The 23600-nt window shown below is 47.3% G+C and overlaps 2 protein-coding genes across 3 annotated transcripts; one reads left to right on the forward strand and one right to left on the reverse strand.

Moving 5' to 3' along the window:
- Nucleotides 1-125: 125 nt before the first annotated feature.
- On the reverse strand, nt 126-6108 carry trnau1apl1 (tRNA selenocysteine 1 associated protein 1 like 1). Of its 2 annotated transcripts, XM_031905164.1 has the most exons (7): nt 6004-6108; nt 5711-5808; nt 4807-4906; nt 4228-4280; nt 2487-2646; nt 1910-1952; nt 126-1710 (listed from the first exon to the last, which is right to left on the reverse strand). In XM_031905164.1, exons 1-7 carry the CDS (start codon nt 6025-6027, stop codon nt 1574-1576), a joined length of 615 nt encoding a protein of 204 aa, XP_031761024.1. In that variant the 5' UTR covers nt 6028-6108; the 3' UTR covers nt 126-1573.
- A 131-nt stretch (nt 6109-6239) lies between these two features.
- On the forward strand, nt 6240-12870 carry psmc4 (proteasome 26S subunit, ATPase 4). The gene is given in 11 exon segments (NM_001008009.1): nt 6240-6459; nt 7193-7291; nt 7374-7560; nt 8285-8431; nt 9536-9645; nt 9730-9823; nt 10642-10809; nt 11211-11287; nt 11427-11595; nt 12303-12358; nt 12660-12870. Coding segments are annotated over 11 exon segments (1263 nt in total). The 5' UTR covers nt 6240-6417; the 3' UTR covers nt 12774-12870.
- Nucleotides 12871-23600: the final 10730 nt, after the last annotated feature.

Raw genomic sequence — 23600 nt, forward strand, 5'->3', positions numbered from 1 at the left:
ACAATCAACATTTTATTATGTGACCCATATAAGACAAAATGTGGGCAGATAAGGTCTCAGATACATGATGTATCCCATGATGGCAGCCAACCTTAATATTAGGGTTACCGCCTTTTTAAAAAAAATCTATACAGGCAGGGGGCAGGGCCACAAGCATGTGGGCAGCAATGCAAATGGGAGGGTTGGTGATAGAACAGGTCAAAGGGGGCGGAGCAAGGTCCACTAGAGGTTAAAGGGCAGAGAGGAGAACAAATGTTATAATCAAACCCAAACTTTTCTTATTTTACCCAAATGTTGAACCTTTTGCCCTAAATGTGATTTTTGCTCACTTGGGGCTTTTTTCTACACAACATGGGTAAATACAGGGGGGTATTTACAGCCGCAGTCCTGCCCAAATGCATGCAGTCATTGCGCAAATGGATGCCATAGCTGCACTTGGTGCTGGCGTCTGTCCCGCCTCCATTTCTGAAACGCACACGAGTGCCCTATGGACATAGAGAAACCCTAAAGCTACCGCCAACGTTCATGTCCCCACCCAAAAAGGAATCGGATTGCAACTAATATCGGGGAGGGAAGAGGCAGTTATTCAAATTACCAGTTCATGGCTAAAACCCTTACATAAGCCTGAAATACAGGCTCTAGCTGGGTGATGGGAGGGACTTGTTTATACAGAGCTCATTATCACCATGTAGACAAACTCTTCTGTGTACAGAATAGAAAAGATAAAATATCAAGTATATTTGACTTCGCTGTGCTCTTCAGCTATTTACATTCTTTTTCTGTTCAGTGGCACTTTCAAAGTCAGGGGGTCAGCGACCCTAAGGTCGATGGAAGGTGATGGAACTACTGATGGCAGTTACACGATGAATTCGGAGATGTATAGAAACATCTTACCTGCTCATGTTCCAGAAAATACCTCCAGCGCCACTGCTTCCCTCCTTACTCCATTAGTACTTCTTTTTTCTATTCCTATCCTTCCATTGAGGCTTCTCCGGCAGCAGGGTTGTACAGAATTACTAGACCCGTGCAGCCCATTAGAATAACACAAGAAAAATTCAACCCACCCGCTCCCAACCCAACCCCTACCCAGCTTCTGCCCTCTATGTATAGACCCGCCCCGCAATGACATCACAAAAGGGGCGGGGCGTGTTTGGCACCTATAAGACACAGGCCGGCAGTGTTAGTTCGCGGGCAGGAGAACAAGCGGAAGCGCTCAACTCGGACCCGCAAGGGATATGAATCCAACAAGACAGCACAGAAGATAGTAAAATAGTGAATTTTATCGTCTTTACAGAACTGCGTGTTGATGAACGGATAGAAAAGGTTTCAGTAAAACAATGGAAAACCGGAATATCACAAAGCACACGATGCAGAGACGTCTGTTCCAGCTCTATACAAATGGAAAGGAAAGATTCAACTTGACTTGAAAGCGCTGGATGTTTGCAATGTTGTCCGCAGAGCCATAAAGTCCCCTCAAGCGCCACTACCCTTAGCCCTGGAAATATTCAGCTGCTCTCATTGGCTACCGGCTGTTTTAGTCAAGTGGATTTCCCAGCGTCCTTACAGGGTAAAGTCACATGTCTGTCGGGATCTTGGACATGACGGTGTCCAGCGGCTGCCAGTGACAGTCCATAAGTGCATTGTACAGCTCTTCACTCTGCTCCATAAACTGCTTATTGGCCTCGTTAATGTCCAATTGGAGCACGGGATCTGCGGGGACAGGAAAGGCAAGTCACTCACTGCACAAGCACAGCGTTAGGCCGCCATTGAAAGGGCAAATTAAGAATCAAAAACACAGACTGAAGGGAAAGGGATATACTGTTCGTTTGAGATGTTCCTAATTTCTGGTCTAGTTACCCATAGCAACCATATGTACCTTATAAATAAGTGCAAGGCTTAAGGGGCTCACCTTCCAGAGCTTCCTCTGCCGTTTCTGCTGTTTCCTCAGGGGCCTAAAAATGCAAAATGGAATAAAAAGGTTAGCGATAAACTGTATTATATACATCCTGGCATCTGAGTAACAATTACAATTTCAGGACCAAAATTTTCCCCACACAACCCAGAAACCCCTAATATCCCTATCACTTTAACCTGTTGCTTCACAAAGCAGGAATAAATCCCATGTTTATATGCTGAAATCCAGCTGCAAAACTGTTCTTCTCTTTCTGCATCATTTGAAATCCTGGCAGGGGAGGAGGGACTAAAACACTGATGTTACAAATTGTAACAACTTCTCCACAGCTTACAGACAGCATTCAGGAACTACATAACCCACAATGCATTGCATTGGGATGTTCCTTTGCTTATTGGCATCATGTGTGCAGCAGGGAATTGTGGGATTGGGAGGAGGCAGGCTGAAGGCAGGCTGAGGGACAGGCGACTACTGTTGCATTCATTTGAGTCACAAAGCAGTCAGCCAGATCAGCAGGGGGCGGGGCTTAGGGAACTGTTCCCTACACAGTCAGGCATCTAAGCACCTTCCTTACCTGCCAGGTACTTGCGGTGTCTCCGTATTGTTGATAACTGTAACCGCCACTTTGCTGGTCATATTTCCAGTTGGAAAACATCTGCTGGAACTGCTGGGAGTAGTAGTTAAAGGCCTGGGTATAGTCACTCGCTTGAGTCATCAGTGGTTTGGGATTCTGGCTGTATTAAAAAATATATATAAAAAGAACAGGTAAATAGATAAAGAGGTAATATGTTTAAAGGGGAAGGAAAGGTACAATCACTGGGGGGTTGCAAATGTTAGAGAGCAATCCACTTCCTACACTGACATGGACATATATGATCTGGAATGACTCTCTGGCTAAAGGGCCAAATAGTCAGAAAGTGCACAAGGGGCCACACACAATATGGCTACCTTACTATTGTTGCAACTGTTTGTGCACAGAGCAAGAATGAACAGCAACAAATGAAGGGGAGATGGTGCTCCATCTAGTGGATAAATAGGGTGCTGCTCTTCTGTTGGAAGCACAGGTAAAATACTTGAGTTAAAGCAACACAGCAGGGGGATCATGGGTTTTGCATTAAGCTGAGGGTCTCCTTTTTTTGCTAGGGGGCAAATGTATGATTCTACTGTCAGAACATGGAGGGGGTAATCTCTGGTATGTCTCTATAAAAACACTAACACAGCATTGTATTATGTGCTGGGCACCCCTTTTTTCTACAATTACAAGGTGTGTACTGTTTTATTATTACAGAGAAAAGGGAATAATTTAACCATGAAATAAACCCAATAGGGCTGTTCTGCCCCCAATAAGGGGTAATTATATCTTAGTTGGGATCAAGTACAGGTACTGTTTTATTATTACAGAGAAAAGGGAATCATTTAACCATTAATAAACCCAATAGGGCTGTTCTGCCCCCAATAAGGGGTAATTATATCTTAGTTGGGATCAAGTACAGGTACTGTTTTATTATTACAGAGAAAAGGGAATCATTTAACCATGAAATAAACCCAATAGGGCTGTTCTGCCCCCAATAAGGGGTAATTATATCTTAGTTGGGATCAAGTACAGGTACTGTTTTATTATTACAGAGAAAAGGGAATCATTTAAATTATTTACTCATAATGAAGTCCATAGGAGCAGTAAGTAATTCGGAACATTCTGGATAACAGGTTTCCGGATAACGGATCCCATACCTGTATTACAGCTTTGCCCCACTGAAAGGCTCACAGGCATAAGCTTGTGAATTAGTGATATCTATCAGTTATAGATAGTAGATCCCTACTGGGTAGGAAGCTTGACTTTACACTAGCTCCTTTTATTAAAGGGAAACTATACCCCCAAACAATGTAGGTCTCTATAAAAATATATTGCATAAACAGCTCATATGTAAAGCCCTGCTTCATCTCAATAACCCATTTTCATATAAATATACGTATTTAGCAGTATGTGCCATTGGGTAATCCTAAATAGGAAACTGCCATTTCATGTACTAAGGGCCGCCCCCTGGGATCATAGGAGTCACAGTGCACACAAACAAGCCAAGGCACACATACATGCTAGGCCCCATCAGCCAATGAATGGGCAGAGTTCTGCCTGTTGCTTCTGCACTACTTCCTTTTACAGTTAGAGCTGCATCACTTCCTGTCAGCTGATCTCTGTACCAGTGCAGTGTCCAGATGCCGATGGACTCTTCCTGATACGGATATTGTACACACACACAAAAATTTTATTCTGTTAAACAGCAGATGCCAAATAGAATCAATAAGAAATGACTTACTTGGGTTCTGGTGGTTTGGCATAAAACGCACGGTTGAGCTTGAATCGTTTATTCTGAAAGAGCAGATTGAAGAAAAATAATAGTTTAATATAAATAATTGTTTACAGCAGAAAAAGTATTTTTCTCTGTAATAATAAAACAGTACCTGTACTTGATCCCAACTAAGATATAATTACCCCTTATTGGGGCAGAACAGCCCTATTGGGTTTATTTCATGGTTAAATGATTCCCTTTTCTCTGTAATAATAAAACAGTACCTGTACTTGATCCCAACTAAGATATAATTACCCCTTATTGGGGCAGAACAGCCCTATTGGGTTTATTTCATGGTTAAATGATTCCCTTATCTTATATTTGAACAGAGAGACAATTGCACCATTTGGTCAGAGAGTGACAAAGATTGTGTGTCTCTCCCAAGTATTGTGTACTTACAAACATTTGTTTGGGGGAGGGGCCATAAATAGATCCTGTATATGAGCCATACTCCCTTATTCTTTGGCCATACTTTTGGATACAAGAATATTAGTTAAACAATAATTACTCAATAACTACACAAGCATGGACTATTAATGTACTTACATAGGAAGCACCGGGCAAAGGTTTCCCATGGAGTTTCAGCAAACACCTCTCTGCAGCTTCCTGCTGTGCGAATTGCACAAAGCAGTAACCGGGCAGTCCTCTATAGGGGCAGGAGAGAGGGGGAGATTATACAGTGACTGCTAATATCCTTATCATTTACAGTAGGGGGTACATTATACCTTATAATACATGAGTGATACTCAGAGTTCCCTGTATAACTCAGCCTGCAGCCTTGTGCCTTTATATGGGCACAGAACCCCTCAGTGACTGCTAATATCCTTATCATTTACAGTAGGGGGTACAGTATCCCTTATAATACATGAGTGATACTCAGAGTTCCCTGTATAACTCAGCCTGCAGCCTTGTGCCTTTATATGGGGGGCACAGAACCCCTCAGTGACTGCTAATATCCTTATCATTTACAGTAGGGGGTACATTATCCCTTATAATACATGAGTGATACTCAGAGTTCCCTGTATAACTCAGCCTGCAGCCTTGTGCCTTTATATGGGGGGCACAGAACCCCTCAGTGACTGCTAATATCCTTATCATTTACAGTAGGGGGTACATTATCCCTTATAATACATGAGTGATACTCAGAGTTCCCTGTATAACTCAGCCTGCAGCCTTGTGCCTTTATATGGGCACAGAACCCCTCAGTGACTGCTAATATCCTTATCATTTACAGTAGGGGGTACAGTATCCCTTATAATACATGAGTGATACTCAGAGTTCCCTGTATAACTCAGCCTGCAGCCTTGTGCCTTTATATGGGGGGCACAGAACCCCTCAGTGACTGCTAATATCCTTATCATTTACAGTAGGGGGTACAGTATCCCTTATAATACATGAGTGATACTCGGCCTTCTAATATCCTTACAAGAGACAGTAGGGGGGTACTTACTCGGTCATCCTGTTCCGAATGATCTTCACACCGGCAATGGTTTCGCCCATAGTGGCAAAGGCTTGGGTGATGAAAGACTCATCCATGAATGGCTCCAGCTGATGGGAAGGGAACATATTGCAGAAGACACAGGGAGTGAGTGAGTTACAGTATTGGGTCGGTTCATGAGAAGAAAAAGACAAGAGTCATTGGTTAGAAGTGAATACAACAATACACATGGCACCAGTGACTCCATTCACTCACACTACAGAGGAGTAAGGGTTAAGTCACATGGTACCACTGCCATAACTTACATCGCCCATCCACAGACTCGCCATCCCTACAGAGCCGCCTGGCACCGACTTCACAAGCCGTAAAGAACCGCCGTCTTGCCTTTCCGCTGGTTGGACAATACTAAGCGAATAGGCGGGACTATAGTGACCGGACATCCAATAGAAAAAGGAATACTGTATACTTCCTGTTGGTATTGGCTGCTCACCAAGGATTATTAGCCGAGCGCTGATCGTTCAGGAATAGTAGTTGCACAGAGGGAGGCGGTATTCGTACCAGTGTATGTTGGTGTTTGCGGATAGGGGGGGAAACATTGAAAACTACAACTCCCATGCTGCAACAGCTTCCAGCCGCCTCTCGCCGACGTCACTTCCCCCGTCGGCACCGGAAGTGAAGTTGAGTTAGTGAGCGGCGGTGACACAGGAAAATCAGCGATAATGGAGGAGATCGGGATTGTCATAGAGAAGGGGAGCGGGCAGGTAATGAGTAGCTTGGCGGGGCCGTGAGGCCGGGACTGTCTGTGCTACACAAACGCCCCGCTGCTGTTATTGTACTACCGCTCCCGGCATGCTCTGCGGGATCCCCTTGGAGTTCAGAGAAGGCAGATAATATAACATTATAAAGTTAATATTAAACAGCTGGCTCTGATATATCATTATATACACCAGGGCTGCCCAACTACCAACCATAAAGCTCAGCATCCCTTCCACCGGCTCCCTGGGGATCATGGGAGTTGTAGTATTGATTACATATTGCAGCTGAAGGTTATTAAAGGGGAGGTTCACCTTTAAGATAACTTTTAGTATGTTATATTATACTATTCCTAGCAACTTTGCAATTGGTCTTCACTATTTGTTTTTTTTAATTATTTGCTTTCATTGTTTACATCTATTCAGCTTTCACATGGGGGGGGTCGCTGACCCCTGCAGCCAAAAACATTCTCTCTTTTGAGATTATTATTATTATTGAGTCCCTCTTCTATCCATATTCCAGCGTCCCATTCACACCGCTGCCTGGTTGCTAAGGTAAACGAGACCATAGCAACTAGATAGCTACTGAAATTACAAACTGGAGAGCTGCTAAATAACTGAAACACTACAAATAATAAGAAATGAAGACCAATTGCAAAATGTCTACATCATAGTAATAATGAATTTCAAGGGGAACTACCCCAATAAATCACAACCCTACTGCTCTCTTTCCCCCTGGCAGGAAGAAGCTCCTTCCCTGGCCTCATCCCGCCCAATCACAGCCCTCTCCTTCCTTGGGCCGGAGCCTGAAGACCTGGAGGATTTATACAGTCGCTATAAGGTGGGTCATTGCCCAATAATGATCCTGGTTATTAGCCAATCGGCTTTCGCCTTTCTGTAACAAACCCGTGTTTGCGTTACAGAAGCTGCAGCAGGAGCTGGAATTCCTGGAGGTGCAGGAGGAATACATTAAGGATGAACAGAAAAACCTGAAGAAGGAATTCCTCCATGCCCAGGAGGAGGTGAAACGTATACAGAGCATCCCCTTGGTCATTGGGCAGTTCTTGGAAGCTGTAGATCAGAACACCGCCATTGTGGGATCAACCACAGGTATAAAGGCTGCTCCCATTGGGCAGTAATTGCCTCCCTGTTCCATAGGCTATATAATTCCCTTACTGTTATGTCTACTAAACAATAATTTAAACATTAAATAAACCCAATAGGGCTGTTTTGTCCCAATAAGGGGTAATTATATCTTAGTTGGGATCAAGTACAGGTACTGTTTTATTATTACAGAGAAAAGGGAATCATTTAACCATTAAATAAACCCAATAGGACTGTTCTGCCCCAATAAGGGGTAATTATATCTTAGTTGGGATCAAGTACAGGTACTGTTTTATTATTACAGAGAAAAGGGAATCATTTAACCATTAAATAAACCCAATAGGGCTGTTCTGCCCCCAATAAGGGGTAATTATATCTTAGTTGGGATCAAGTACACGTACTGTTTTATTATTACAGAGAAAAGGGAATCATTTAACCATTAAATAAACCCAATAGGGCTGTTCTGCCCCAATAAGGGGTAATTATATCTTAGTTGGGATCAAGTACAGGTACTGTTTTATTATTACAGAGATTAAAAAATATTTTTTTTCTTAAAATAGATTTTATGGGAGGTGGACTTTCCATAATCTGTAATAACTTTCTGGATAATGGGTTTCCGGATAACAGGTCCCATACCTGTACTGGTTTCTTGGTGTTTGCTTTTAGAAAATGAATAGAACTTTTTTCACCTTTTTTCCAGTTAAATTACAATCTTTATTATCTTTTCCAGGCTCTAATTACTATGTCCGGATCCTGAGCACCATTGACAGGGAGTTGCTGAAGCCCAATGCCTCTGTGGCTCTGCACAAACACAGCAATGCTTTAGTGGACGTCCTACCCCCAGAGGCAGACAGCAGCATCATGATGCTCACCTCAGGTAACTGACTGCCTTGCCCATGTCTCTATCCATGCACTGTAACATCAAATTCCAGTTTGGAATCTCAGCAGCTATCTGTTTCCTTGGGTGTTTTTTACCTTAGCAACCAGGCAGTAGTTTGAATGAGAGACTGTTCTATGAGTAGAAGAAGGCCTGAAAAGAAAGATAAGTAGTAAAAAGTAACAACAATAAAATTGTAAGCTCAAAGGACAATAGTTTCTTATCTACTGGGGTCGGTATCCCCAACATGAAAGCTGGAAAGATGTAGAAGAGGAAGCAAATAATGTAAAAACTATAAAAAATAATGAAAACTAATTGCAAAGTTGCTAGGAATATCGTCATGGGAAAACATGTTTTTTTCAAAGCCCATCAGTTAATAGAGCTTCTCCAGCAGAATCCTGCATTTTAATCTGTTTTTCCCATAGGGCTAGCCATATTCTTCATTTCCCAGGGTGCCACAGCCATGTGACCTGTGCTCTGATAAACTTCAGTCTCACTTTACTGCTGTGCTGCAAGTTGGAGTGATATCCCCCCGCCCTCCCCCCCGCAGCCAATCAGCAGAACAATGGGAAGGGAGCAAGATAGCAGCTCCCAGTAGGTATCAGAATAGCACTCAATAGTAAGAAATCCAAGTCCGGCTTGGGACTCCTCCAGTTACATGGGAGTAGGAGAAACAATAGGTTAGCTGAAAGCAGTTCTAATGTGTAGCGCTGGCTGAAAGCTCAGACTCAGGCACACTTTACTGCTGCGCTGCAAGTTGGAGTGATATCCCCCCCCCTCACCCCCAGCAGCCGATCAGCAGAACAATGGGAAGGGAGCAAGATAGCAGCTCCCAGTAGGTATCAGAATAGCACTCAATAGTAAGAAATCCAAGTCCGGCTTGGGACTCCTCCAGTTACATGGGAGTAGGAGAAACAATAGGTTAGCTGAAAGCAGTTCTAATGTGTAGCGCTGGCTGAAAGCTCAGACTCAGGCACAAGGCACTGAGATGGCGCCTACACACCAATATTACAGCTACAAATACATTTGTATTAATGAGTAATTAATATTAAATGAGTGAGTTCTACTCTGGCCCTGACGTTGTTCATGTTGTTCCCTCCACAGACCAGAAGCCAGATGTGCTGTACTCCGATATTGGGGGGATGGACATCCAGAAACAGGAAGTGAGGGAGGCAGTGGAACTGCCACTAACGCACTTTGAGCTCTATAAACAGGTACGTTGGGGGGGGGCAGGATTGACAGTAGGAAGCAGTGTGTCGGTTTTGTGATTTAACATAACTGTGATTTTCCTATTACAGATAGGGATTGACCCACCCAGAGGGGTTTTGATGTACGGCCCCCCAGGATGTGGGAAGACTATGCTGGCCAAGGCTGTGGCTCATCACACTACAGGTGAGCATTGGTGTTTGTGTGCTGGGAACTTGTACAGTAGGAAATGGCAGATAAACAATGGCTAAATACAAAACAGATGAGGGCACGAGTGACAGTTGTAAAATTATTTTAATGTTACAGATACAATTCCCTTATTTATATTTTCCCTTTTTTATTTAAATGTTTATAGCTTGTAGATTTATACAAAAACAGCATAGGGATTCTCCTGTACTAAGCACAATTCAGCAGGAACAGCCCCCTAAGTTTGCTCATAGCCTGTACAGAGAGATACCATAAAACTATGGCAGCATAGGGATTCCCCTGTACTAAGCACAATTCAGCAGGAACAGCCCCCTAAGTTTGCTCATAGCCTGTACAGAGAGATACCATAAAACTATGACAGCATAGGGATTCCCCTGTACTAAGCACAATTCAGCAGGAACAGCCCCCTAAGTTTGCTCATAGCCTGTACAGAGAGATACCATAAAACTATGGCACACAATGATTCCCCTATACTAAGCACAATTCAGCAGGAACAGCCCCCTAAGTTTGCTCATAGCCTGTAAAGAGAGATACCATAAAACTATGGCAGCATAGGGATTCCCCGGTACTAAGCACAATTCAGCAGGAACAGCCCCCTAAGTTTGCTCATAGCCTGTAAAGAGAGATACCATAAAACTATGGCACATAGGGATTCCCCGGTACTAAGCACAATTCAGCAGGAACAGCTAGGCTGATAACTGTATGCCAGTTTATGATTGGGCACACATATTGGATGGAAACCACCGCTGTTCTGGTTCATCTGTCGACTTAACTTCCTCGCTGTTTCTGCCCCACAGCTGCCTTTATCCGTGTGGTGGGCTCCGAGTTCGTTCAGAAGTACCTGGGAGAGGGCCCTCGCATGGTGCGGGATGTTTTCCGGCTGGCCAAAGAGAATGCCCCCGCCATTATATTTATTGATGAGATCGATGCCATCGCCACAAAGCGCTTTGATGCCCAGACAGGAGGTGAGTGTTACACACACAATGAGCTGTATAACTGGAGCCTAGCCTGCTCAGTGCAGCAATTATAAGGGCAAAGACACACGGAGCTACTTAGTAGCAGCTACTTGTCAGGGATGCTAAACGCCAGAAAATCCCCTGCCATATACAATACTGAGAATTGCCTCTGCTAAAACACACGTAGAGACAATTATCTGTAAATGATCAGCATTGTCTGTTTTAGTAGCCACGACAAGTAGCTGCTACTAGTAGCTCTGTGTGTCTTCACCCTATAGTGCACGTTTTTGTGACATTAGGAACCTTTTGTCGCAGCTGATATAAATACATAGTATGCAGTAAGGAGGCTTTGCTTTCTCATTGGCTAAACCAATGCAACGTCTCACTATATTATCCTTTGGCCCCTGCAGCCGACCGCGAGGTGCAGCGAATTCTGCTGGAGCTCCTTAACCAGATGGACGGATTTGACCAGAACGTGAATGTAAAGGTGAGTCCTCGCCCAGTGTTACTTATCTCAATGCTATGCTCAACCTATTAGAATGATGCATCGAAATTAGCAGTGTTCTTTATATGGATAAAATGTATTATTATCTCATTATTAACGTATTGTTTGTTTATCCTAACAGGTAATCATGGCCACCAACCGGGCAGACACACTAGATCCGGCACTGCTGCGCCCCGGGCGTCTCGACAGGAAAATAGAATTCCCCTTACCCGACCGCCGACAGAAACGTCTCATATTCTCCACCATCACCAGCAAAATGAACCTGTCGGAGGAGGTGGATCTGGAGGACTGTATCCTTGTGCCAATTGCATGGAGACTCCTAGGGAGCTCTGACTGGGATCTCTGGGAAAGATCCCTTTTCTCTAGAATGAATCCACGGAGGTTTTCCCTGGACAGTAGGAACATTTATAGTACTTTGCAATACCTGATCCAGGGACTGGTCCGATTGCCATCTTGGAGTCAGGAAGGAATTGTTTCCCCTCTGAGGCAAATTAGAGAGGCTTCAGATGGGGTTTTTTGCCTTCCTCTGGGGCAACTAGCAGTCAGGCAGGTTATATATAGGCATTATGGTTGAACGTGATGGGCATATGTCTTTTTTCAACCTAACTTACTATGTTACTATGGGCATTTTTGCACCATACACACATGAAAAAACACTGCAAAAAAAACACCCAATCACTTCAATGAGTTTCTCGAAATTTCACCATTTTGTAGATTTTTTCCACAGTTTCACAAATTTTTTGATGAAACAGGACAGATTTTCACTGCTGGTCCTTTAATGCTATGTTAGTTATGAATGTAGATAAGTATCAGGCAGCGCTTTGGCCAAGGAGCAGGTCGTGGCTGTAGATCAGTGGGGCACAGTGCTGCGGGCATATTAAGGTGCCATAGGAAGTAGGGGTACATCGATTCAGCAGCAGCTTCCCGAACATGGGCTGTTTGTACCAATAGAGTGTATGAGAGGCAATTGGTTAACATTCCTTGACTCACCCCTTAGATGTTGCTCGTCCTGATAAGATTTCCGGAGCGGATATTAACTCCATCTGCCAAGAGGTAAGTGCAATTCTTATGTTTCTGTCCCATTGTAGTAATCATCTCCCCTCACAAAAACCTTTTCCCCAGAGAAAACACCCCCAACCCTGACAGTCTAATGTCATAGTTCCATTCCACGGGCTGCCTTAAATATGCTTTACATGCCGCCATTTTTAGTATCCAAGAAACATGGTGCCAAAGCTCCTAAAGCAGCTCCCAATAGAGTTTACTATAAATCACGTGACCCATCGGGGGGGAGAATAGGCTGGGAATGCCTTCAGGTCCCTGTGTTCCATTCTGACACCTCTCTCCTGTATTTCAGGGTGGAATGCTGGCGGTGCGGGAGAACCGATACATAGTGTTAGCCAAGGACTTTGAGAAAGCCTATAAGACGGTCATCAAGAAGGATGAACAGGAGCACGAGTTCTACAAATAAATGTTCCTCCCTGTCCCCCTCCGACGCCCGCGGGTTATATTGCAGTCTCCCTACATTGTGACAAGGTCTTTCAATAAAATCTCTTTGTTCAGCTCTTGGCCGTGATTCTTCCTTTATATCTATTGCTTTTAGGGTCAATTTAGAAATGCCTCAGGCAATGTATATGTTGCCTATAACAAATAGAGTTATACAGCCTGCAGCTGGGCTTTATAATGGAGACCAACCGCAAAGTGGCTTGCTTATAGCTCATGTGTAATAGAGTAAAGGTTTATTTGGAGCAGTGTCCTATGGGTGGGACCAAAAATGGGTTTCTTAATAAAAGGTTATGTTCACCCAAATAATATGTGTTTGTGCATATATACAGGTATATAATATATATAATAATATATATAATGTGTGTGTGTATATACATATATATATACATATTGTGACATGCTGAATGCCTGTACATGCAATTTTGGGGGAATTAGCAATGGTAGGCAGGCAGGCATGCAGAGGATCTGGAGCATAGAGACAGGGACACCAAGGGGCTGATTTACTAAGACACGAATTCGAATCCGAATTGGAAAAATTCCGATTGGAAAACAAACATTTTGCGACTTTTTCGTATTTTTTGCGATTTTTTTCGGCGCCTTTATGACTTTTCGGAAATTGTCGCGACTTTTTCGTTACCAATACGATTTGCGCGAAAAAACGTGAGTTTTTCGTAGCCATTACGATTCGCTCGTATCTTGTCGCGACTTTTTCGTATTGAGCGCTCGTAAGTGGCGGGCGAAACTTTCAGACTTAGCATGATTTTGGAAGCCTCCCATAGGACTCAATGGCACCCTGCAGCTCCAACCCGGCCCAAGGAAAGTCTCCCATAGGGCTCTCTCCCATAGGGCTCAATGGCACTCTGCAGCTCCAACCGGAAGGAATGGCACTCTGCAGCTCCATCTCCCATAGGGCTCAATGGCACTCTGCAGCTCCAACCCGGCCCAAGGAAAGTCTCCCAAGCTCTCCCAATGGCACTCTGCAGCTCCAACCCGGCCCAAGGAAAGTCTCCGGGCTCAATGGCACTCTGCAGCTCCTCTCCCATAGGGCTCAATGGCACTCTGCAGCTCCAACCCGGCCCAAGGAAAGTCTCCCATAGGGCTCAATGGCACTCTGCAGCTCCAACCCAAGGAAAGTCTCCCATAGGGCTCAATGGCACTCTGCAGCTCCAACCCGGCCCAAGGAAAGTCTCCCAGGGCTCAATGGCACTCTGCAGCTCCAACCCGGCCCAAGGAAAGTCTGGCAGCTCAATGGCACTCTGCAGCTCCAAACCCGGCCCAAGGAAAGTCTCCCATAGGGCTCAATGGCACTCTGCAGCTCCAACCCGGCCCAAGGAAAGTCTCCCATAGGGCTCAATGGCCACTCTGCAGCTCCAACCCGGCCCAAGGAAAGTCTCCCATAGGGCTCAATGGCACTCTGCAGCTCCAACCCGGCCCAAGGAAAGTCTCCCATAGGGCTCAATGGCACTCTGCAGCTCCAACCCGGCCCAAGGAAAAGCCTCCCATAGGGCTCAATGGCACTCTGCAGCTCCAACCCGGCCCAAGGAAAAGTCTCCCATAGGGCTCAATGGCACTCTGCAGCTCCAACCCGGCCCAAGGAAAGTCTCCCATAGGGCTCAATGGCACTCTGGCAGCTCCAACCCGGCCCAAGGAAAGTCTCCCATAGGGCTCAATGGCACTCTGCAGCTCCAACCCGGCCCAAGGAAAGTCTCCCATAGGGCTCAATGGCACTCTGCAGCTCCAACCCGGCCCAAGGAAAGTCTCCCATAGGGCTCAATGGCACTCTGCAGCCAAACCCGGCCCAAGGAAGTCCCCATAGGGCTCAATGGCACCTGCAGCTCCAACCCGGCCCAAGGAAGTCTCCCATAGGGCTCAATGGCACTCTTGCAGCTCCAACCCGGCCCAAGGAAAGTCTCCCATAGGGCTCAATGGCACTCTGCAGCTCCAACCCGGCCCAAGGAAAGCCTCCCATAGGGCTCAAATGGCACTCTGCAGCTCCAACCCGGCCCAAGGAAGTCTCCCATAAGGCTCAATGGCACTCTGCAGCTCCAAACCCGGCCCAAGGAAAGTCTCCCATAGGGCTCAATGGCACTCTGCAGCTCCAACCCGGCCAAGGAAGTCTCCCATAGGGCTCAATGGCACTCTGCAGCTCCAACCCGGCCCAAGGAAAGTCTCCCATAGGGCTCAATGGCACTCTGCAGCTCCAACCCGGCCCAAGGAAGTCTCCCATAGGGCTCAATGGCACTCTGCAGCTCCAACCCGGCCCAAGGAAAGTCTCCCATAGGGCTCAATGGCACTCTGCAGCTCCAACCTGGCCCCAAGGAAAGTCTCCCATAGGGCTCAATGGCACTCTGCAGCTCCAACCCGGCCCAAGGAAAGTCTCCCATAGGGCTCAATGGCACTCTGCAGCTCCAACCCGGCCCAAGGAAAGTCTCCCCATAGGGCTCAATGGCACTCTGCAGCTCCAACCCGGCCCAAGGAAAGTCTCCCATAGGGCTCAATGGCACTCTGCAGCTCCAACCCGGCCCAAGGAAAGCCTCCCATAGGGCTCAATGGCACTCTGCAGCTCAAACCCGGCCCAAGGAAAGTCTCCCATAGGCTCAATGGCACTCTGCAGCTCCAACCCGGCCCAAGGAAAGTCTCCCATAGGGCTCAATGGCACTCTGCAGCTCCAAACCCGGCCCAAGGAAAGTCTCCCATAGGGCTCAATGGCACTCTGCAGCTCCAACCTGGGCCCAAGGAAAGTCTCCCATAGGGCTCAATGGCACTCTGTAGCTCCAACCCGGCCCAAGGAAAGTCTCCCATAGGGCTCAATGGCACTCTGCAGCTCCAACCCGGCCCAAGGAAAGCCTCCCATAGGGCTCAATGGCACTCTGCAGCTCCAACCCGGCCCAAGGAAAGTCTCCCATAGGGCTCAATGGCACTCTGCAGCTCCAACCCGGCCCAAGGAAAGTCTCCCATAGGGCTCAATGGCACTCTGCAGCTCCAACCCGGCCCAAGGAAAGTCTCCCATAGGGCTCAATGGCACTCTGCAGCTCCAACCCGGCCCAAGGAAAGTCTCCCATAGGGCTCAATGGCACTCTGCAGCTCCAACCCGGCCCAAGGAAAGTCTCCCATAGGGCTCAATGGCACTCTGCAGCTCCAACCCGGCCCAAGGAAAGCCTCCCATAGGGCTCAATGGCACTCTGCAGCTCCAACCCGGCCCAAGGAAAGTCTCCCATAGGGCTCAATGGCACTCTGCAGCTCCAACCTGGCCCAAGGAAAGTCTCCCATAGGGCTCAATGGCACTCTGTAGCTCCAACCCGGCCCAAGGAAAGTCTCCCATAGGGCTCAATGGCACTCTGCAGCTCCAACCCAGCCCAAGGAAAGCCTCCCATAGGGCTCAATGGCACTCTGCAGCTCCAACCCGGCCCAAGGAAAGTCTCCCATAGGGCTCAATGGCACTCTGCAGCTCCAACCCGGCCCAAGGAAAGTCTCCCATAGGGCTCAATGGCACTCTGCAGCTCCAACCCGGCCCAAGGAAAGTCTCCCATAGGGCTCAATGGCACTCTGCAGCTCCAACCCGGCCCAAGGAAAGTCTCCCATAGGGCTCAATGGCACTCTGCAGCTCCAACCCGGCCCAAGGAAAGCCTCCCATAGGGCTCAATGGCACTCTGCAGCTCAAACCCGGCCCAAGGAAAGTCTCCCATAGGGCTCAATGGCACTCTGCAGCTCCAACCCGGCCCAAGGAAAGTCTCCCATAGGGCTCAATGGCACTCTGCAGCTCCAACCCGGCCCAAGGAAAGTCTCCCATAGGGCTCAATGGCACTCTGCAGCTCCCCGGCCAGGGAGTCCCAGGGCCATGCCTGCCAAGGATAGTCTCCCATAGGGCTCAATGGACTCTGCAGCTCCAACCGGCCAAGGAAAGTCTCCCATAGGGCTCAATGGCACTCTGCAGCTCCAACCCGGCCCAAGGGAAAGCCTCCCATAAGGGCTCAATGGCACTCTGCAGCTCCAACCTGGCCCAAGGAAAGCCTCCCATAGGGCTCAATGGCACTCTGCAGCTCCAACCCGGCCCAAGCGAAAGCCTCCCATAGGGCTCAATGCACTCTGCAGCTCCAACCCGGCCCAAGGAAAGTCTCGCATAGGGCTCAATGGCGCTCTGCAGCTCCAACCCGGCCCAAGGAAAGTCTCCCATAGGGCTCAATGGCACTCTGCAGCTCCAACCCGGCCCAAGGAAAGCCTCCATAGGGCTCAATGGCACTCTGCAGCTCCAACCCGGCCCAAGGAAGTCCCTCCCATAGGACTCAATGGCACCCTGCAGCTCCAACCCGGCCCAAGGAAAGTCTCCATAGGGCTCAATGGCACTCTGCAGCTCCAACCGGCCCAAGGAAAGCCTCCATAGGGCTCAATGGCACTCTGCAGCTCCAACCCGGCCCAAGGAAAGCCTCCCATAGGGCTCAATGGCACTCTGCAGCTCCAACCCGGCCAAGGAAAGCCTCCCATAGGGCTCAATGGCACTCTGCAGCTCCAACCCGGCCCAAGGAAAGCCTCCCATAGGGCCTCAATGGCACTCTGCAGCTCCAACCCGGCCCAAGGAAAGTCTCCCATAGGGCTCAATGGCACTCTGCAGCTCCAACCCGGCCCAAGGAAAGTCTCCCATAGGGCTCAATGGCACTTCTGCAGCTCCAACCCGGCCCAAGGAAAGTCTCCCATAGGACTCAATGGCACCCTGCAGCTACAACCTGGCCCAAGAAAAGTCACCATACTGAAGCTTGAATGAATCCGAACGCTACGAAAAAATCGCAACATTTTGCGCAACTTTCGGAATGGCTACGAAAAAGGCGCGACTTTTCGCGCAAGTTTTAACGCTAAGAAAAAATCACCAGATATTGCGCAACATTCGGAATGGCAACGAAAAAGTCGCGATCATTTTCCGGAAAATCGCCATATACCGATCATTACGAAAAAAACGCAATCGGACGCATTTGGCCCGTTCGTGGGTTAGTAAATGTGCCCCCAAGTCTTCAGGCAAAACTCAGGTTTATTTAGGGCCAGTTCTTCCCAACAGAAACATAAAGACATAAGTTCATAAATAGTTCAGGGTTTTGATATGTCCCTCCTTCAGGGTTCTCCCCTTCCAGGGTTGGTTCCACACTCTGGAACACTCAGGCTTCACAGTAAGCCTTGCTGAGCCCTCGCAGCACTCAAATTCGTGTCTTAGTAAATTAGCCCCTTGGTGTCCCTGTCTCTATGCTCCAGATCCTCTGCATGCCTGCCTGCCTACCATTGCTAATTCCCCCAAAATTGCATGTACAGGCATTCAGCATGTCACAATATGTATATATATGTACACACATACACACACATTATATATATATATGTAACGCTTTTCTGACCCAATTTGGAATAAACCCAGGCTAGTAGTAAATAGAGAGCATGGGTTACATTTGCGACACTTAATACAAAGGGGTGAGCCTCCGCTATATGGGAGAATCAGGATGGAGCGAGGGTGTAGTGGAACTACAACTAGCTGAGGTGTGGTGTGCAGATGGTAAAAGATGGACGCCAGAGGATTCTTGCTTATTAACTATGGTACAAGTTTATTGAAGGCACAACTGAATAGTGCAGCAGGGTTATACTCACAGACACAGCAGTGTATGATGTCACAGATAGTACAGCAGATGTGACACTTTAGGCACAGAATAACCCACTTGGAGGATGCACAGAGGATTAGTTGACACCTGAGATATAGACCTTTCAGAAGGGAGTGTTCCGGCCGACTGTGGTCCAGGGGAGAGCTCCTAACACTGGTACCTGGCGTCTAATAAAACCGGTCCCTAAAGAACGACTACAGAGCCGGGGTGGACTAAACCCTTTTACAACTCCTGGTTGGGGCTATTGACTGCCCTTACTAAATAGGCTGACTACAATCACCTCTCCTAGAGGGTGCTATTAACAAATCTGTCTGTGCTGGCTTTACCTCGTTCACGGGGCCCTGTCCCCGACTTAGCACTAGGGTAGATGGTCCCCTAAGGTACAAATGGCTTCTGGGCCTATGTTCTGGTCCAGGCTCAGTTGGGATCTGTCCAGAACACAGCATGCAGCCAAAAGAGGAAGCCACTCCCTTGAGCAAGACACTATATAGTCTGCCAAGGGGAGTGGTCAACCTGGGCTAAACCTATAGGGGGCAGCCTAATAACAGTAACCTGATATCAGAGGGCTCTGCCCTATAACAATACAGATTAGATAAAGATAAGGGATAACACCATAGGGAGCTTAACCCTATGGGTCCCTACATATATATATATATATATATATGATTCCCACAAAAGTGCAAAGTCTTTAGCGGAGGCTGCAGTACGTCTCTGAGTGGGTAGCCGGGAGTTTCCCCTAATTACATGGGTATTGTGGGGCAGCCTTGTGTTTTGTGAATTGCTGCTATTTCGTTTGTTATGAAATGAATGAGACTATAGTTGTCATATCGTTTTTATTTGTGCAGCTTATTGCTATTTTATTAATGACAGACAAGCCAGATAATGTTTTTTTAGTAAAGGAAAACTATACCCCCAAACAATGTAGGTTAGAAAATTGCCATTTTAAGTTCTGCCTGTTGCTCCCACACTACTTCCTGTTACAGTTAGAGCTGCATCACTTCCTGTCAGCTGATCTCTGAGGGAGCACACAGCCCATCACAAAATGGCAGCTCAAGGGAAAGGCAATATTTACTGATATATATGTAGGGGAGCTGTGTATACTTGTCTCTCCTCTGTGCTGTTACTGTGTAAGGAGGAGGAGCCCCACCCTCTGTGTGAGCTGACAGGAAGGAAGTGAGAGAAAGAGGTGCTGCTGGGAAGGAGGAAGCAGATAGACAAGCAAGGTGTTGGGAGCTCACACAGTGCTCTGTATAATAAAGTAATTGGGACCCCCCAGTGGCAGAAAGCCCGCTCTGTTTAGGGTGCGGAAGGAAAGGGGGTCCTGTACAGGGCTCTGAAGAACAAAGCGTGCTCTTCTCAGGGCACGGAAAGCCAAAGGGAGTTCTAAGACTCTGAAGCACTTGCCCCATAAGTGGGGGATTCCCCTCAGCAGTTCAGAAAGTACCACCTACTGTATGTTATGTGAGGGAGGTTGCCCTGGCTGGCAGGCTGTATCTATCTCTGCTAATTTAAAGGTATAGTGTCCGCCAATAAATCCATCAGCCTTTCCTGTGTTTGTTGTGGATCAGAGAAGTTTCCCAGGGAGGGGTGTAACAGTCCAACCTGTCCTGGCCCTGGGTGGAGGCACGCCATTATCAGTGTACCTGCCCTTCCATATAGCGGGGGCACAGGGCTCCTGTAGCGCCACACGCAGGTGAATGCGTGCTAGATTTCATGCAGTAGCAAAAGAGGGCTACATTTGGAGGCACTGCTGAGATCGAAGCAGAAATCACTGCAGATATGCCATTAATAACGCCAGCCCAGGTCTATGAATGGGCCCTAAAGGAAAAGGTGAACCCAGATCATGTATTTGCCATTGATCGTGTACCACCTGAAGTTACACTGGAAATGTTAGAGAGTAACCTGTCTCAATACAGACATTTGGAGGGTGCACATCTGATAGCAGATGAGGGATCAACCATGGACGGTTATGCAGTCCTGCTTTTCAAAGTGAGTGATCCACTAAATTCAGAAGTGGGGCCATATGCTGTGTTCCCTGCGGGTGATTTATCAGTAGGGTGCCCCCTGGTGTACCCCCAGGCTGTTGTTGCCCCCTGGAAAGTTGAAGCACCCAGTCCAGATGCAGGCTACACCAGAAGAAAAAGGAGGCTGCTGCCGTCACTACCCTGCAATGTGCAGCACACAGTAAAGCAAGAACCGCTTGTAACTGAGACCAGTGAAGCTAAGGATGTCAGCATTTCAGAGCATCCCTTGACTGACGCAATAACCCAAATGACAGAGGCATTGGCTCAGGGCTTGCAGCTGATTCACTATAAAAAGCTAAAGACATTTTCAGGCACAGAGCCGGTTCCTACAGGGGAAGAGGGATTTGAGACATGGAAGGAGTCTGCACTACAAGCATTAGATGAGTGGGCCTGCTCAGAACAAACCAAGAGGCAGCGAATTATGGAGCATGTCCGTCCCCCTGCAGCTAGTATTGTGTTAAATTTTAAAGCCAGTCACAAAGATTACAATGCTGTGGACATAACTGATATCCTCACTTCAGCATATGGGAAGCATGAGGACCCTGACCAGTTATTGGCTGACTTTAAACAGATGAGACAGAAGTCTTCTGAGGATGTATCTGCATGCTGCGGAATCTCTTGTCAAAAAAAGTGATTACAGCAGAGGAAGTAGATACACTACATCTAAAACAATTACTAAAGGGGATGTCCCCATTCTTCCCCATGTATTCCACGTTGCAGATACTCCTGAGGGATAAAAGAGATACTGGCTTTATTGACCTGATGAAAGTGATTAAGCAAGAGGAGGCAACCCTACGCTTTGCTGGTACCTCCTGGGTACCAAAGCAGAACCCTGCTTTACCCACCTCGAAGGATATTAAGGTAACTGGAAAGGGTGTACCATCAATAACCCCAATCCGGAAAAGGTCCCCGTCAGAGTGGCATAAGGGGGTACCTGCCACTACCCCTACCAGTTGTTTCGGGTGTGGCAAGGAGGGGCATTTTGTTAAAGACTGTCCTGAGAAAGATTCCCCTAATGCAGTGCAGACAATGTCATGTGGGAAGCCAAGTAGCTACCCCAACAAGGTTACAGAACCCTCTGCGATAAAGGACAGAAACATGGTGGGCCCTAAGTCCTTGGTGGACATCCTGTTAGATGGGCAGCCAGTACAAGCTTTGTTTGATACCGGATCACAGGTCACAATAATCCACTATAGTTATTACCTGCAACATCTAGCCCACAAACCTTTACAGCCCGCTAGAGGTTTAGAATTGTGGGGGCTGAATCAGCAGGCCTACCCCATACATGGATTGCTACAAGTGACTATAACCATGCCGAGGTGCCATGGTACACTGCCTCTGTCCCAGGAAGTTGATGCTGTGGTCTGCCCAGATACGGGAAACCCTAACGCTGCTCCCATCATTCTGGGAACAAATGTTAGAGAGGTACGGACTACCCTAAACCCTTCAGTCGCTGGGACAAAAGCCCCTAGGTATTCTGACCATGGTCCAGAGGTTGTTTGCAACACCTTCACAGTTACTTACAAGTATGGGTTGTTACTCCATGTTGCTGGGCAAACTGTTGAGATTCCCCCGGGGTCCATTAGGACTGTGAGAGCACTAACTGATGTAAAACCTGAGATGATGAAAGGCTATAGATGTGTACTGGTTGAAAGCCCCTCCGAGGCAGTGGCCCAGAATGGGTGGAAAGTTGTTCTGGAGAAGAAAGAGTGGGGCAAGAAAATACCCCTAGTTGCTCAAGTAACTCTCTCTCCATATGCTGTAGTAATCCGGCCTAAACAGGAGTTGGCGTATTGCTACCCCGTTCATGAGGTTTCTGACCTTGCAGAGGTTCAGTCCACCCCAGTATCTGCTTCTGTATCAAACTTGGCATTTGATTTTGGGGATTCCCCTGTTTCTGAGGAGTGGAAGCAGAGGCTAAGTAACGGTTTACTAGAACGCAAACAAGTCTTTTCAACAGACGAAATGGATGTAGGGTGTGCTAAAAGTACCCAGCACACTATCCGCTTATCCGACTCCACTCCATTTAGGGAGCGGCCTAGGAGAGTCCCTCCCAAGGACCGGGAGGATCTCCAGCGCACCTTACAGGAAATGAAAAGGCGAGGAATTATTGCTGACAGTCGGAGCCCCTATGCTTCCCCTATAGTCATCATGAGGAAAAAGGACGGCTCAATCCGGTTGTGCGTGGATTATCGTACTTTAAATAGACGCACTGTGCCTGACCAGTACACTCTACCTCGAATTGAGGAGACTCTGGAAGCCCTTAATGGTAGCAAATGGTTCACTGTAATGGACTTACGCTCTGGCTATTACCAGGTACCTATGGCATCTGAGGATCAGGAAAAGACTGCATTTATATGCCCCTTGGGTTTTTACCAGTTCACAAGGATGCCCCAAGGTATTTGTGGGGCCCCAGCTACCTTTCAGAGACTTATGGAGAAGATGTTGGGGGACCTGTCGCCCCGAGAGTGCTTGGTGTATCTGGATGATATCATTGTGTTTGGGACTACCCTAGAGGAGCATGAGCAGCGTCTGATGAATGTGATTGACCGATTAATAGCAGAAGGACTAAAACTGTCAATCGACAAATGTAAGTTTTGCCGCTCCTCAGTAACCTATGTAGGCCATGTGGTCTCTACAGAAGGAATAGGAACTGACCCGGCCAAGATTGAAGCGGTGGTAACCTGGCCCAAACCCCAAAATGTCACTGAGCTGAGATCATTTCTCGGGTTTTGTGGTTACTACAGGCGATTTGTAGAGGGGTATTCAAGAGTGGCCCACCCATTAAATGAATTGTTGAGGCTTTCTAATGTGCATGGTGAAGAGACAAAAAGAGATGCTAAAGCCCCTTTTGGTGATAAGTGGACTTCAGCCTGTGAAGAGGCCTTTGTTCAGTTAAAGAAAAGGCTGACAGAAGCCCCTGTATTGGCTTATGCAGATGCTCACAGACCATATGTCCTCCATGTTGATGCCAGTTATGAAGGGTTGGGAGGTGTCCTACACCAGAGGTACCCAGAAGGGCTGCGGCCAGTGGCCTATCTTAGTAGGAGTCTGGCACCCAGTGAAAAGAATTATCCTGTGCATAAAGTGGAATTCCTGGCTCTTAAGTGGGCCAATGTGGACAAGTTGCATGAC

This window comes from Xenopus tropicalis, chromosome 7 (genome assembly GCF_000004195.4).
Source record: "Xenopus tropicalis strain Nigerian chromosome 7, UCB_Xtro_10.0, whole genome shotgun sequence".
NCBI classification, from domain to species: Eukaryota; Metazoa; Chordata; class Amphibia; order Anura; family Pipidae; genus Xenopus; species Xenopus tropicalis.

What these genes read in the sequence shown, in the direction of transcription:
- trnau1apl1 (XM_031905164.1), bottom strand. Translation starts at nt 6,027, where the DNA reads ATGGCGAGTCTGTGGATGGGCGAT. An exon ending in CTTTGCCCGGTGCTTCCTAT is followed by an intron (nt 4,281 to 4,806) that starts GTAAGTACATTA and finishes CTGCTCTTTCAG; the next exon opens with AATAAACGATTCAAGCTCAA. An exon ending in GCCAAACCACCAGAACCCAA is followed by an intron (nt 2,647 to 4,227) that starts GTAAGTCATTTC and finishes TTTTTAATACAG; the next exon opens with CCAGAATCCCAAACCACTGA.